At 37.3% G+C, this 15265-nt stretch overlaps 1 protein-coding gene across 4 annotated transcripts in view; it reads left to right on the top strand.

The window, feature by feature from the left end:
• Positions 1-15265, top strand: part of ap3b1 (adaptor related protein complex 3 subunit beta 1) — a 190125-nt gene that overhangs the window by 40962 nt on the left and 133898 nt on the right. For all 4 annotated transcript variants that reach the window (XR_505533.3, XM_008102923.3, XM_062972349.1 and 1 more), the window contains exons 3-6: positions 4068-4142; positions 6213-6308; positions 8650-8810; positions 10739-10805. Coding sequence is in view for 3 of the 4 variants with exons in the window: in XM_008102923.3 (XP_008101130.2) it covers positions 4068-4142; positions 6213-6308; positions 8650-8810; positions 10739-10805 (399 nt within the window). In the remaining variant the exon portion in view is untranslated. The remainder of the gene's footprint in view (positions 1-4067; positions 4143-6212; positions 6309-8649; positions 8811-10738; positions 10806-15265) is intronic.

Here is a 15265-nt window from a genome sequence, read left to right as displayed (position 1 = left end):
CCATCTAGTCCAACCCCCTGCTAAGAAGCAGGAAATCGCATTCAAAGCACCCCCGACAGATGGCCATCCAGCCTCTGCTTAAAAGCCTCCAAGAAAGGAGCCTCCACCACAGCCCCGGGGAGAGAGTTCCACTGTCGAACAGCTCTCACAGTGAGGAAGTTCTTCCTGATGTTCAGGTGGAATCTCCTTTCTTGTAGTTTGAAGCCATTGTTCCGTGTCCTAGTCTGCAGGGCAGCAGAAAACAAGCTTGCTCCCTCTTCCCTATGACTTCCCTTCACATATTTGTACATGGCTATCATGTCTCCTCTCAGCCTTCTCTTCTGCAGGCTAAACATGCCCAGCTCTTTAAGCCGCTCCTCATAGGGCTTGTTCTCCAGACCCTTAATCATTTTAGTCGCCCTCCTCTGGACGCTTTCCAGCTTGTCAACATCTCCCTTCAACTGTGGTGCCCAAAATTGGACACAGTATTCCAGGTGTGGTCTGACCAAGGCAGAATAGAGGGGGAGCATAACTTCCCTGGATCTAGACGCTATTCCCCTATTGATGCAGGCCAGAATCCCATTGGCTTTTTTAGCAGCCGCATCACATTGTTGGCTCATGTTTAACTTGTTGTCCACGAGGACTCCAAGGTCTTTTTCGCACACACTGCTGTCAAGCCAGGCGTCCCCCATTCTGTATCTTTGATTTCCATTTTTTCTGCCGAAGTGAAGTATCTTGCATTTGTCCCTGTTGAACTTCATTTTGTTAGTTTTGGCCCATCTCTCTAGTCTGTCAAGATTGTTTTGAATTCTGCTCCTGTCTTCTGGAGTGTTAGCTATCCCTCCCAGTTTTGTGTCGTCTGCAAACTTGATGATCGTGCCTTCTAACCCTTCGTCTAAGTCGTTAATAAAGATGTTGAACAGAACCGGGCCCAGGACGGAGCCCTGCGGCACTCCACTTGTCACTTCTTTCCATGATGAAGACGACGCATTGGCTCCAGCTAAATTAGGTGAAAGTTTTTGAGGGACTGTTGAGAAGTATTACCCTGATGGGGACAGTCAGTCTCAGCTTTTCTGAATTCTTCTCTGATGACTCTGTTGCGATATGCATGATGGGTAGAGGCACTTTTGGGATGTGTCTCTCTGAGGGCCTGGAGTTGAGTCTTATCAGATCTATAGGGGGGGATGAATGAGAGCTGCATGATACCCTGTGTGGGAAAGGCCACATAAGAGAGTTCACAGGTGAGCCAGCATTAGAGGCGAGTGCAGTGGATGCTCCTGCTTCAGTCTTACAGTCCATTATCTGCAAAAAACACATTCAGGTACATTGTTCAGTAGAACATTTATTTTAGATAAGGACAATAGAGCCAGTTCCTCTTCAGGGGATATTTTTGAGCTCTTATTCTCTGCTTTTCTTGGTCCCAAAGAAAAACAAGGATTGGAGAGCCATTCTGAACCTTCATGGGATCAATCACTTTGTAGTCAACTAGAAGTTCTGTATGCAAACTTTGAGATTGATTCTGTGAAGGAATGCAAGATGGGGAGCTCTTGGCCTTCCTCAGCTTCTAGAAGGCATATTTGCTAACATGGAGGACCGCTTCCAGTACAGGGTCTTATCTTTTGATATATTTGCTTCTTTGTGGGTATTTGCAAAGGTTTTGGTGGGCTTTGTGGCCCATCTTAGGTTGAGAGGGCTGTATGTTACACCATAGGGAACCAACAAAAAGACACTGTAACATAGTGTTGCCACTGAATTTGTTGAACGAAATTTGGTGGTGGATGACAATTTTTGACAAGAGCTGTACTGGTAGTATAGCTCCAGTGAGTCTCAGAGTTCACTGTGTCTTTCCAAGTTATGGAAATTATCCACATTGTCAAAGTATATATATTGTGGAATTACCTTTAGTATGCTAATCAAATTTATGAAGTGTATGATGCTGGCTTTCAAACCCACTTCTCAAAAGGGTTTGCTTTCTTGTTGCAGAAATGAAAAAGGAAATATAATTGCTTTTGTTCCAAGTGACCGTACGGCCCTGGGATATACACCCTTTCTTTCTACATAGACTAGAGTTGCCAGGCGAAATAATGGGCGAGGCTCTCTTGGCTTTAGTGATAGGGTGGAGGAGGGAATTTCAGGCAAATTTGCTTGCATGACAGGGAGCACTTACTGTAATTCCCTCTTCTACACAGAAGTCATGTCCCATATTTTACCTAGTAAAACTGGAGCTCCTGATGGCGCAATGAGTTAAAGCCTTGTGACGGCAGGACTACTGACGTGAAGTTGGATAGCTGACCTGAAGGTTGCTGGTTCGAATTCCTGGGGAGAGTGTGGATGAACTCCCTCTGTCAGCTCCAGCTCCATGCAGGGACATGAGAGAAGCCTCCCACATGGATGGTAAAACATCAAAAACATCCGGGCGTCCCCTGGGCAACGTCCTTGCAGATGGCCAATTCTCTCACACCAGAAGCGACTTGCAGTTTCTCAAGTCGCTCCTGACATGAAAAACAAACAAACTAGTAAACTTGCTATAGATCCAAACTAAACAACATCTCAAGGAATATCCAAATTTGTTATTCTTAACATGCCCTCTCTGTTTTTCCTCACCATGCTTTTTAGACTTCCTTGCCTGATGAAGAAATCACTGGGCTTTAAAAGCTAGTTTAATGTATTTTTGGCAGTGCATGTGTTTATGGCCAGCTTCCAGCCATTGCTTTAGTAAAGTTTTAGATCTTTATACGGGAACTCACTCTATTTTAAAAGTAGAGGCCTTGTTTTAATGTATTAATTTCTGTCTTCTGTCTTTCTGTAATGCAAATATGATACAAACTGATTGACTTCAGGCATCTTTTCTTGCCAGATTCTGAAAGAAAAGAATGAATTTTATGTCCACGATTTAAATAAACTACTAAAGAGAACACTTGGTGTAATAAGAGGTAATATAATAAGCACCAGGTTCAAGTAAAGATTCTGTACTCAATTTATAGCAGGTTGCTGTTTGCAAAGTGTAATCTATAAAACGTGGCTGTACAATAGCTGATGTGCCTTATTGTGAACTGCAACAGGTTAGCAAAGAAACTTATGTGCTCTTAATATCTGTTACCTCCCTCTGTACAGTATACAAGACTGAAGCTTATAACACATAGGCTGTAGAAACATCTAAATTGAAATGATATCTTAGTCTTTGAAAGACCCATTATGTTCTCTAGGGCTAATGAGCCATGAACAAAGGAGGATTTACACTGATCATTATGACTTAATGAGACAAAATACACTTTTAAAAGATCCTAAATACATATTTACATGGTACACTGCAGCTATTATGGTTGGTCAGTTAAATAATGCAATATATGTACATAGGTGAATTTCCATGATATATTTTACATTTTGTGATATTTCAAATATCCACTATTCTAATAAAAGGATGATGTTTCGTATATTAGATGTTCCTGATTTTTTTTCATATGTAGTAGTATTACATCTTACAGTCTAATTATGACTATTAGTGAGGAATTTGTGATATTGCTATTGAAATCTGCATAGCGGACTAGATATTTATAGCCTTATAAAGACTGAAAAAATTGACATGGGGGCTGATTGTGACATTTTAAACGGAAGATTAATTATTGTTCTGGTTTACTTTTTATGTATGCCCAGTGACAAGAAAATACTTCTGTAAATAAGTATCTGTAATTTAAAAGGCATTTCTTTGCAAAAAGTTGGACTTTAGGATTATCTTTAATGCTGTATAGCATATTCACAGTGGTTTTTGAAAGGGCATTCTAAATGTTGTTGTTGTGTTCTTTCAAGATGCTTCTGACTTATTTCCACCCTAAGGCAAACCTCTTACAGGATTTTCTGGGGCTGAGAGTGTGTGTCCATCCAAGGTTACCCAATGTGCATTTATGGCTGTGCAGAAAATCGAACCTTGATCTTCAGAGTCGAAATCCAAAGCTCAAACCACCATACCATTTTTAATGGCTTTAAATAATTTGAAAATCAAAAGGTTATAGGAATAGCATATACTCTGTAGTTGTTACACATGAAAAGAACATGTCACCATAAAAATATATTTCATTTTGTGTTTTAAGATGATTGCCAGAGGGAAAAATGCATCTGAATTGTTTCCGGCTGTAGTGAAGAATGTAGCAAGTAAAAATATTGAGGTATGATAATAAATATAATCATTATTTATAAGTACACATTTTAAAACTTCTGGATCTGTCCCATAAAATTACTTTTTCTTTTGAGTGCATTCCAGTTTTAATTCCAATTAAACACTCATAGAAATAATGAAGATGTAATTAAATATAAGGCTTTCTATAGTGAGGCATTCTTGAATTTTGTTGGTAAAAGGATTGCAATGAACCACATGCTAGTTGAAGTACTTCTGTTAATTATAATGAACTGAATTTATTTTCAATGCAGGGTTGCATCTGTGGAACTACATGATTATGAAAAAAAACCTACATGATTGTGTTTCTCAATATTCTCATAGTGATTTGTTAGGCCAATATTTATAACAGTCTGTAATGTTTCACTTGCTTCACGTTTCAGTGGATCGGTCTACTGCTTGTATTAATCCCAAGGAAAATCAAATGATTTGTATACTTTACCTTCACCTGGGTAGGAACTGTGTGTACCTTTGTCCTGATAAGTGAGTGCAGCACAGTGGTTTAAACCAACATTCTTTGTTCAGTGAGTGAATGGAGTCAGACTGCTCCATGCTCTGCTATGAAGGTGCCCAGAGTCCCATTTTTGGAAAGAAAGAGGAAGCATGATTTAAACTTAACCCAGAATCTTTCAGGCAGGTCATATCTACTGACCTGCCTGTGAAGATATTATTTTAAATGTTTTAATTGTATTAATGTATTTTATAATTCTATTGTAAAATATTTATTTTAATTGTATATTGTTTTAAGGCATCAAATAGTTGCCTATGTGTAAAGCTGCATTGAGTCCCCTCCGGGGTTGACGAAGGCGGGTTATAAATGTTGTAAATAAATAAATAAATAAATAAATACTGAGTATTAGCAATATAATAGTTTCATTTGTCTTAATACTTTGTTCTAGGGCATAATACAGTTGCTATTTAAATGGGAGACAGCATGTCTTTAAAGTTAGCTAGATAGCATTTTGGCAGTTGGAAAAATATGTGGCTGAGATTCAGGTCTTGTCCCATGTGAATGCAATGAATCTAGTTCTGTGAACTCGGGCAGCATAGTATTAGGGTGGGTATTTGAATATGTTCTTTCCATATGTGTCATGGGTAGTATTCCTGCTTAGAATTACCTTTAAAGTATAATTTCTATAGAGAGTATGTGGCCAAGACCGTAAAAGATTTCAAAAGATCTCCATGGTATATTTTTTTGTTACAAAGTCTTTTAAAAAATTCATTTTATAAGAGCACATTGCCCTGGGCTTTGTTACATGCCTTATATCAAAAAATGCAGAAAAGTGACCTAGTAAGCAATTGGTGGTGTAGAACAGAAATAATCAAAGGTTTAGTCAATAACTCATGAAGTTTGATATACTTGTATTGATAATCTAATTAAACAGATCTGCCTGTGTTCCTCAAGTCTTAACGTGGCCCTGTTATTATTAGTTTTAAAGGAGTGCTTGTAACATTGAATGAAGGTAAATGATAAAAGAATGGTGCAGTCACGAAGCTGAAGTACTCCTGCCTCTAGTCTCAGAGTGGTTTCAAGGAAAGGAGACTTTCTCTGCACACCTGCAGTCATTCACTACACAGGCCTCTTGTTGTCAATGTTGATTGCTGCTTGTTCATAGTAGAACAACAAATAATTTACTGCTTCATAACCTTCTGTGATTTAATATCTTGCTTTTTGGCAGAATGGGCAGAAAAATCTTTCTTCTGATAGTAACAATAATTACAGCACAGCTGCAGTTAAAGGTTTTTCAGAGTTTCCATTATATACCCATGTGGTCAGTCAGAACAATTTTTTGTCTATGCTTAGTGTAATATACACAGGCTTTGTTTAGAACCTGTCTCAAGCATACCTTTAAGATATAGCAAGATATAGCAAATTTTAAACTGTTTGGGAGTTGGTAGGTCTTCTCCTATACAGAATATGATTTCCCAGAAATACACTGGTTTCAAATGTGTTTCAAAAATAGTTTTAAATGCAAGTTTTTTTCTTTCATACTTATGTGGGTATGAAGTATAAATGATGTTAAATCATAGTATTTTGTCCTGAATGTGTTTTGCTTTTCAGATTAAAAAACTTGTATATGTTTACCTGATGCGCTATGCAGAGGAGCAGCAGGACCTGGCACTTCTGTCAATTAGCACCTTTCAGCGTGCTCTGAAAGTGAGTAAATATCATTAGCAGGACTTCCTGGAAATTGTTTGTCATTACAAAACTAAAAGTAGTTTGTAGGGAAAAAGAAAAATTAAAAAATATCTGACTTGTGATTACCATAACATTTTGTGATGTCAGCCTTTATGATTGCCATTACACGTTGAGTCTTCTTTACCCAAAATCCTTGGGAGTAGTGGTGTTTTTTTTTTAATATCTGTATTTGCATATAATTCGTGAATTAGGAAAGGGGGCTAAATACACATCCTTAACACCTACTGAGTTATTCCCAAGGAACACTCACTTCACCATGGTCAAAGATTTGATGGGGGGGGGGGGGTAGGGTTAGGGCCATGTTTGCCCTTTATGCCCTACTCAATGCTTTACTGGCTCCACCATGGCCTGGGATGGAAGGAGAGTGGTGTGGATTGGTTGGGCAGCTGGAGCTTTTTAACATTTCCTGAGATCGTGGCAGCCAGATGGGGCAGGGTGTCCATGCCAAGGTACTCAGCTCAGGAACTTTCCAAAGGGGAGTCTGCCAAGGTGCAAACCCATTTGTGTAAGGCCACAGAAGACCATTTGAAGAACCACAGCTACAGGTAAGCAACTTGTTATTCTTGGATTTTGCAAGCGTCTTAGTATACTGCTGGTTTGAAAAGTATTTCATGTACAGATAAAGCAAGGAAAATAAGGGCCAAGTTGCTCCTAATAAGGTGATCAATGCCCATGGTACTTTCTCACAGTTTGGAAATGTTTTGAGATTTTAAGTGGCATTAACAAGTTTGAGATGTTAAAGTATAAAAAATACATCTTTCTTGCAAACTGAAGCACAGGTTTAGATTGAGTGTCATGCTAATTTGCAAACACAATAATGAGTTTAAAGAGTATGAAAAAGATCAAACATGTCGCAACCTAAATGCTATTTTTGTATCATAATAAACAATTTACTAAAAAAGAAGAGCTAAGAACAAGAAATGGCTTTGAGCAGGGCATTTTCCTCCTTGGAACAAGTGTTACTATTGGAAATGATAATACTTTTGGTAGGGCTTGATATTTGATATTTCGGAAGTATTTCTGATGACATTATCTTCCTAGATTGACAAAGTAACATGCAGCTGCATGAACATTTTGGGATGATGTATTTAATAAAATAGTAGTAGTGGTAGTAATAGTAGTAATAATTAGTCTTTCTTATCCACCATATATATGTGCATATTTGTAATATCAGTTGAACAGTGGTTCTCAACCTGGGGTCCCCAGATGTTTTTGGTCTGTAACTTCCAGAAATCCCAGCCAGTTTACCAGCTGTTAGAATTTCTGGGAGTTGAAGGCCAAAAACATTTGGGGAACCCAGATTGAGAACTACTGAGTTAAAAGAATATACATATTTAAAACTTATTAACTCATAATTTAAAACTCTCTAAACAGATCTACTGGGGAAAAAACTATCAAAGGGCCCATCCAGACAGCCCCTTTAATGTGGGACTTCCCGCAACAAAAAGGGGGCTGTCCGGACAACGTTTTTGGAAAACACGAATCAATTTGCCACAAACCAGGAAAACCCTGGTTTGTGGCAAATTAATTTGATAGTGGGTTTATTCTGCGCCTTCCAGGAAGGCAGAGGATAAACCCACTACTTCCACTGTCTGGACTGCAGTCCAGACAGCAGTCCCACGGTTTTCTGGGCTCTCCTGGTGCATCATTGCTACGCACCAAGAGAGCTGCAGGAACACTGTAATGGAGGCACGGTAAGTTTTTTACTTTTAAAAAGGGTTTGGGGGCGGGGGGCTTTGGGGGAGGGGGTGATAGTGTCCAGGTGTTCTCCTGGAAAGTTCCGGGAGAACATCTGGACCCCCCCCCCCCAAAGAAAGCATAGGCATTCAGGAACATTTGCGTTTTTTAAACATGAGTGTCAGGCGTTTGTAAGGAATTACACAATTGAAATAGCATCAGAAATGCCAAAATCAAAAACAAAAGGAATTGTAAATTCACATAAGTACTATATGAAAGGGGATGTTAAATGAATGGGTGAATTGTTTGCATAATGGTTGGTATAAATATTTTCCATATTTTGAAGATCTCCTTGGTCAAACAAATGTTATCTGGAAGACTCATTTTGATCATACAATTCTATGAACTGAATATATTTTGAATATGTTATTCTATTTGTATAATTTGCATGTATTAATGATATATTTTTTACAATTCCTGTTGTCTTTGGTTTTTGGCATCTCTGGTGCTGTTTCTATTGTGTTTTCTTTTGGGTTTCTCCTTTTTTCATGGACGAATATACTTTAGATAACCTTGATAATGCATTTCTCTGAAGATTCCTCTTCTTTCATTTTCATTCTAGGATCCTAACCAGCTAATCCGCGCAAGTGCATTGAGAGTTTTATCCAGTATCAGAGTGCCAATTATTGTTCCAATTATGATGCTTGCTATCAAAGAGGCATCCACAGATTTATCACCTTATGTTAGAAAAAATGCCGCACATGCAATCCAAAAGCTTTACAGGTATGCTCTCTACAGCCATAAATATTGCAGAGATGTATTAATACTCTGTCGAGTGTATTATAATGAAGTTTAGCTATAGCTTATGATAACTGCTTTCTGTTAATGGGTATAAAGTCAGCAAAATGACTTTCACTAAAGGGTCTGTGTTAACATAGTTGAAGGTAGTTTAGGTCTGTACTTGTAAAAGAATGTGTTTGTTACATTGCAATCATTTTTTACAATGATATTTTCATCTTCTCTTAACTTTGCTGTTTTCATCTAGTTTTCACTAGATATTCACCTGCTGTTAAAGTTCTCATTATCCTGAATCAGCAGTCCAATGTCTGTGCTGGTTTGGCGTGATGGGTATTATGTTTTAACACACAAATTTGGGTTTGATTCAAATTTGAAAACAATGGGTCTGACGTTAGCCATTGCTACTCATTTAGTCGAAATAGACAAAATATTCAGTTGGTTAAAATAGTGTCCATACCTTCATGGACAAGGCAATATTCTCTGTGTAGCAGTTATAATAATAATAAATCTCCTCAAGAGAACTCAGCACTGTTTCCGACATAGCAAAATGTTGAATTGCCGAAAAGAAACCATACAACCAATTAAGCATAGTAAAAGTAATAAACATAAAACAAGAACATACAATTCAAACAACCACAAAAATTAAAATCCAGTTACGATATGCTCTATCAATGGGGCCGAAATACAATGACCAGAGCTTCAGGGTGGGCGTGGCCAACTATAAAGTGCCAGTGGATAAAGTGCAGAGAAGGGTCCTAGTTAACAACCAGGGGGGCCTAGGACTAATCTGCTCGAAAACCTGCAGGAACCACATTTTCAGGTCCTTGCGGAAAGAGGACAGTGTAGTTCCATGCCTTCATCAAGATTTCTTCATCAAGTTTCATTGAAACTCTGTTTGGAAAGTCAGATAAAATCGCCCATGCTCTGCTTCATTCTTTGGATGGCACAGAGGATTAATCCAAATTAATTAGGCCAGTGGTTCCCAACCTTTTTTTGACCAGGGACCACTCTCCAACAAAAGGGTTATGAATCAGGTTTTAGTCAACTTTAGATTCAATTTGATTATTTTGGGTGCTGATTCAGAAAATTTTATTGGATAGACCGCATCAGCTCTAGTTTCTGATACAGAAAATATGACATTCAGTAGTCGCCATCTGCTTGCCAACAGAAAGCCATATTTAATAATCTGTAGTTGATATGGTCTATCCAATAAAATTTTCTGAATCAGCACCCCAAATAACCACAGGAACAGGTGTAAAAATCAAGACACCAAGGTGCCCCTGCTTCCAGGTGCCACATGGAATGACTCAGCTCGGGGGGGGGGGAGCAGCAGTTAGGAGCGTTGTTGCTCCTTTCATGGGTAGTCAGCCTCTCCCCTCCTGACATCCCTGTTGCCTCGACACTATAAGAGGGTTTTGTGAGACCAGTTCCTCTCGTTGCAAAAATGTAGTAACGGTGAGGTGGCGGACCATATTTTAGTTCCTGGGGACCACTGGTGGTCCATAGACCACAAGTTGGGAACCCTGCTATAGGCGTTGGACAACCCATGACAGGGTGCAGTTGCCCATTAGACTCTGTGGCGGTAAATGTGGATGAGATTCCCACCAAGTCTCAGATTGAATCAGCAAGAGAGCTCAGAAAAAAATTGTGAGTTTCAGAGAAAATGAATCAGAGGAGGCAGGCTGAGATACCTCCAAATAAACAATCTAAATAAATAACTGCTTTCCCAGTATATTTTCTGTCTGATAATCAGGCTCCATTTTTCTTTCTAATTTTTGAAGTACTTTTTATCTCTGAAGCGTAAAGGATGGTGAATTGTGTCTGAATATCCAAGAATGTTAATGTTGAATACCAAGAGTTCACTGCTTCTGAAATATTTTAAGATAATCTGGCTCCTTTCATTCACTTTTTAGCCTTGATCCCGAGCAAAAAGAATCTTTAATTGAAGTTATAGAAAAACTTTTGAAAGATAAGAGCACAGTAAGTAATTCAGATGCTTTATAGCATGAAATTATGACTTTTTATCTGGAATTTTGAGTCTGAACAGGGAAGAGGAATATTTAGGCAGCAGTAAGGTTTTATGTGTAGCAATGTTCGTGTGTTTGCACAAAAAAAGCATATTGACAAAGTGGGCAAGTTAATCTATTGTATCTCAGTTATTTCCTTAGATTTATAGCCTGAAAAGATTGAGAGCAAGAACTGAAATTACTGAATCAAATTCTAAATTATATAAATCCGTGAACATCAACTAAATGACAAGATCCTTTTCTTTGCCTAATTCCATGGAAAACAATCTTAATAGTGATTGTTGGAAGGTGACCGTAACAGCTTCAAGCTGTTGAAGCTTGAAAGATGTTCAGTTTATATATCCAAATACTTATTGAAGTGGCATTTGTTGTACAATTTGTACAGTCACAAGAGTTTATAGAAAAAAGTTAATAGAATCATAGAGTTGGAGGGACCACAAGGGGCTATCTAGTCCAAACCCCTTCCAGTGCAGTTTTCAACAGCTGAAACATTTCAAGAAGGAGGTGATTCAAGTCACAAATACAAGGAAATAATATAAACAGTAATAGGTGTTCTGGTTATGTGACTGTTAGACTCATGACGGCTTCATAAAGTGATGCAGGTCTACTGATTCTTTAGTTAGCTCATATAGACCCACTCCATGAAATAAGTATATATTCTGTAATCAGTTTGGCTTTCAAATAGCATTAAATACCAACTTGATAGGGGAAGCATTCTCCTGATTAATTTTAATCCCTGAATGATTATGGCCAGGTATATGATAATTACAGCATTCTGTTCATCAAGTAAAGTTCCATTAAACGCTCTTAACCATAGATTTAGTGCAAATCTCCAGATGAAAATATGGGCTTTGGGACGATTCAGGTTGAAAGTGAACTTTCACAGGGACTGGTCATATGTTGTATTTGGCCTCCTTAGGTTCTCAGATTTTTTAAAAAAAGGATATTGTCACATCTTTATACTCAGGATGTAACATTGGGTAAAGAAACGGGGTTTCTTGTTTTATAGCATATTCTGGATTCCCTGATGTTGAAAGGGCCTTTAAGGTCTCCAGTGTAAATGCATCTTTCTTTCAATACCAATGAAGTAGCCATGTGCCTGTGAAGACTACATAGGATTAGCTCTAGCGGCTGACTCTTGGGAGGTCAAATAATTTGCTTGTTAAAAATGAGCTGAAGAATTGGTGATGGCTTTGTGATGAGATTACTGATGTGTTCTAAGCTAGAATATTGCCTTGGGAAAACAGCAAAGTAAAGTGCATTCTTTAACATATTTAACAGATATGCTGGAAGTAATATGTGGTGTTCAGATTGCAAATGTGTAGGTAACTTAGTGTATTCAAAAGTTATTGATTCAATGTTAGTAAAGGATTTACTGTTGTGGGGAAAAATAACTGAGTTTGTGGAGATGCTTTATTGTGATAGATCTATTATCCAGCTATTAGAAGATAAATGACTGATCTTTACCAGCTTCCATGCTTCTAGAAAATTGAAATAAGAAGGGGAATATCATTTGGGCTGTATGATTAGGGCAGGTGGGATGGCCATTAATTTAAGAAAAGGAAATGTTGGCAGCATAGGCCAACTTGCACTATATTATCAATCAAACCTCGATATACTTCTTGTGATGACCTAGCACTCTCAGGTTTTTGCAGCGTTAATTAGAATTCATGACAAAATAGATGCAAGGAAACGTTTTGTACCCTTCATAATTTTATAGAAAATTTATTGTTATTAGAGGAACCATTTGCTTAGTGTGATTTTTTTCATTACCAGCTTGTCAACTAGTATAGATAATCTGGAGAAAATATGAACTCCATAGATTGGGTGTCACTTTTGTTGATGGTTCATGTAGTTTACCTTGGAGCGCAGCTAATGGCTGAAGTTCATAGCAACAGCACAGAAAAACGTGGCAACCAGTGAAAGACAAATGAACCATGTTTATTGCTTTAATATAAAAAATACATAAATGGAGAGCTGTATTTGAATTTGACAAGCTCACTGCTAGTTTTTAAAGAATGATTTATTTTTTCTTGTACAAAAAAAGCTACTGTTTAATTTTCCTCTCACTTATTTCAATGGCACAGTTTAGTTTTAGGCTTTTTTGGCTTTAAATTCTGATTGAGAATTAAAGTAAAATGATGCAATGTTGTTATGCAATATTGAGCATTTAATTGATTGAGATCTTTCTCAGATATTTGGATATGGAGTAGATCTTTCAATAGCAGAAATGGTCAGGAAATTTGTTTTGATAAATGTTTTTGCTGTTTTCCTGTATCTTTGGAGAACTATAGATTGTTGTAGTTTCTCCCATTTTCTCAAATGTTAAAATAGTGTAGAAACAGAAATCTTGTTCTTGTTACATGAAACCAAAAGAATATTGTATGCTTTTTAAGCTTTGTATGAATAACATGCATATTTAAAAGTAGGCTGAAAAATGTATATTTTCTATTGAAAAGCAATTCTTGTACAATAATTTAAACCTATAAGTATATTTTGTGCCTTTGCTATTTATATTTTTGATTTGACAAGGCTTTTCTAAAGTGTATAGCTTTCTTACTCTTCACACCTATACATATCTACTCAAAAGTAGGTTCCACTAAATTTTAATAAGAACACACATATAGGATTACTTTCTTTGTTTGCCATTAACAATATTATTTTGAAGTATTGTTTTATGTCTATATGGTGGGTTGTTATATATTTATAAGTGGCATTGCTAACTTTTTAGGTGACACTTAAATTTTGCATAATATTTAAATACATTATAGGTAAATAAGAACAACTCACTCTTCACTCTTTGCCCTCTTAATTTTTCCTGGAGAAGGGGCATCTGTAGGTAAAATAATTAGAAATGTATAAGTTGTCTTTGGTTCCAGCTGTGAAAAGCTGAAATCTTGAAAGGATTTAAAAAAAAGAAAACAATATATCGTATTAAAGGTTTTTTTTTAAGAGCTGTGGTTTGTTTTCTAACCAGGATACTAACTCATTACTATATTAGTCTTATGTGATATAAGAAATATTAGTAACAATTGTAAAAAAGAAAAGAAGAAGAAAATGTAAATGTATACAATGAAAACTTTTTCCTCAAAGTGATGTGATAGAAAATAAATGTAAGCATAATGCATTTTCTTTAGTCCTTTACAAATAATCAATTCCCTTCTTCATGGAATGAATTGTGTACATGCTGGGACCAGCAGGTATCAGTACATAGCAGGGCAGAAGACAATAAATGCAATGTCACGTTTATAGTTATTGGTAATTTATAAAATCCCCACAGGACTTCAAACTTGTTTTGCATAATAGCAAGACTATATTCTGAGCTGTTTTCTTTCAGTTGTAATGGTAGGTGCATACTAATAAGCCAAATGTCAACCAAAAATAGGAGAAAACTCTTAACATATGAATGTCATTGTTAATATTTTTCAAAAAGTGCCATTTCAATAAATGGTATTTCTATTTAATTGCTTACTTTAAATCATTGGGGAAATTTTAAAGGTTGAAATGCAGATCCCTGGTGCTCAGCTAGAATGTGACATTAATTTTCTGCCAGAAACCTGTCTCACTTGCTTGCTTAACTGCATACATATCAGTTGCTTCATATGGAAGCCTCATCAGAGTACCCTTTTGGTGTGGCACATGGTTCAAAACAAAATAAAACTTAATTTAGTTAGGAAAATGATAATACATAATGCTCAGTAACAAGTGATTATGTCATATTTACAAGTGATGGCTGATTGAAGCAGCACAGTATGGTGTAACAACAACAACAACAACAACAACAACAACTTTATTTTTATATCCTGCCACCATCTCCCCGTAAGGACTCGGGGCGGCTAACATGGGGCCAAGCCCAAATAATCACAATAAAACAAGTAAAACAAATAATGTACAATCAGAAGAAATAACATCTTCAACGATAAAAATTAAAAAAGTTAAAAGTACTAAAACAACAGTGAACCACCATAAGGAACAAAGCAGATTAAGATAATAAAAGACTGGGCAAAGTGCATGGTGTGCATGGTTAGAAGTTTGAGGAGACTGATAATAAAGTGTTGTATTATAGCTAAGAAAAGGAGAATTCAGGGGTGGACAAAGAAGAGGAATTAATACCTGCTATAGACAGGAAGCAGTATATCGGTGCGGTAAATTATCAATACTGTGCAAATTGTGCTTATAATCAATTATTGAAGGCACACTGGAAGAGCCAGGTTTTTAAGTCTTTCTTAAAAGCTGTCAGGGTGCGTGCTTGCCTGCTCTCCCTGGGAAGTGAGTTCCAGAGCCGAGGGGCCATCGCAGAGAAGGCCCTCTCCCTCGTCCCCACCAGCCGTGGTTGCGACAAAGGCGGGAGCGAGAGGAGGGCCTCCCCCGAGGAATGAAGAGATTGTGCAGGTTCGTAGGGGGAAATGCGAT

The sequence above is a fragment of the Anolis carolinensis genome, chromosome 2 (assembly GCF_035594765.1).
Source record: "Anolis carolinensis isolate JA03-04 chromosome 2, rAnoCar3.1.pri, whole genome shotgun sequence".
Taxonomy (NCBI): domain Eukaryota; kingdom Metazoa; phylum Chordata; class Lepidosauria; order Squamata; family Dactyloidae; genus Anolis; species Anolis carolinensis.
This window is presented reverse-complemented; position numbering and strand designations above follow the sequence as displayed.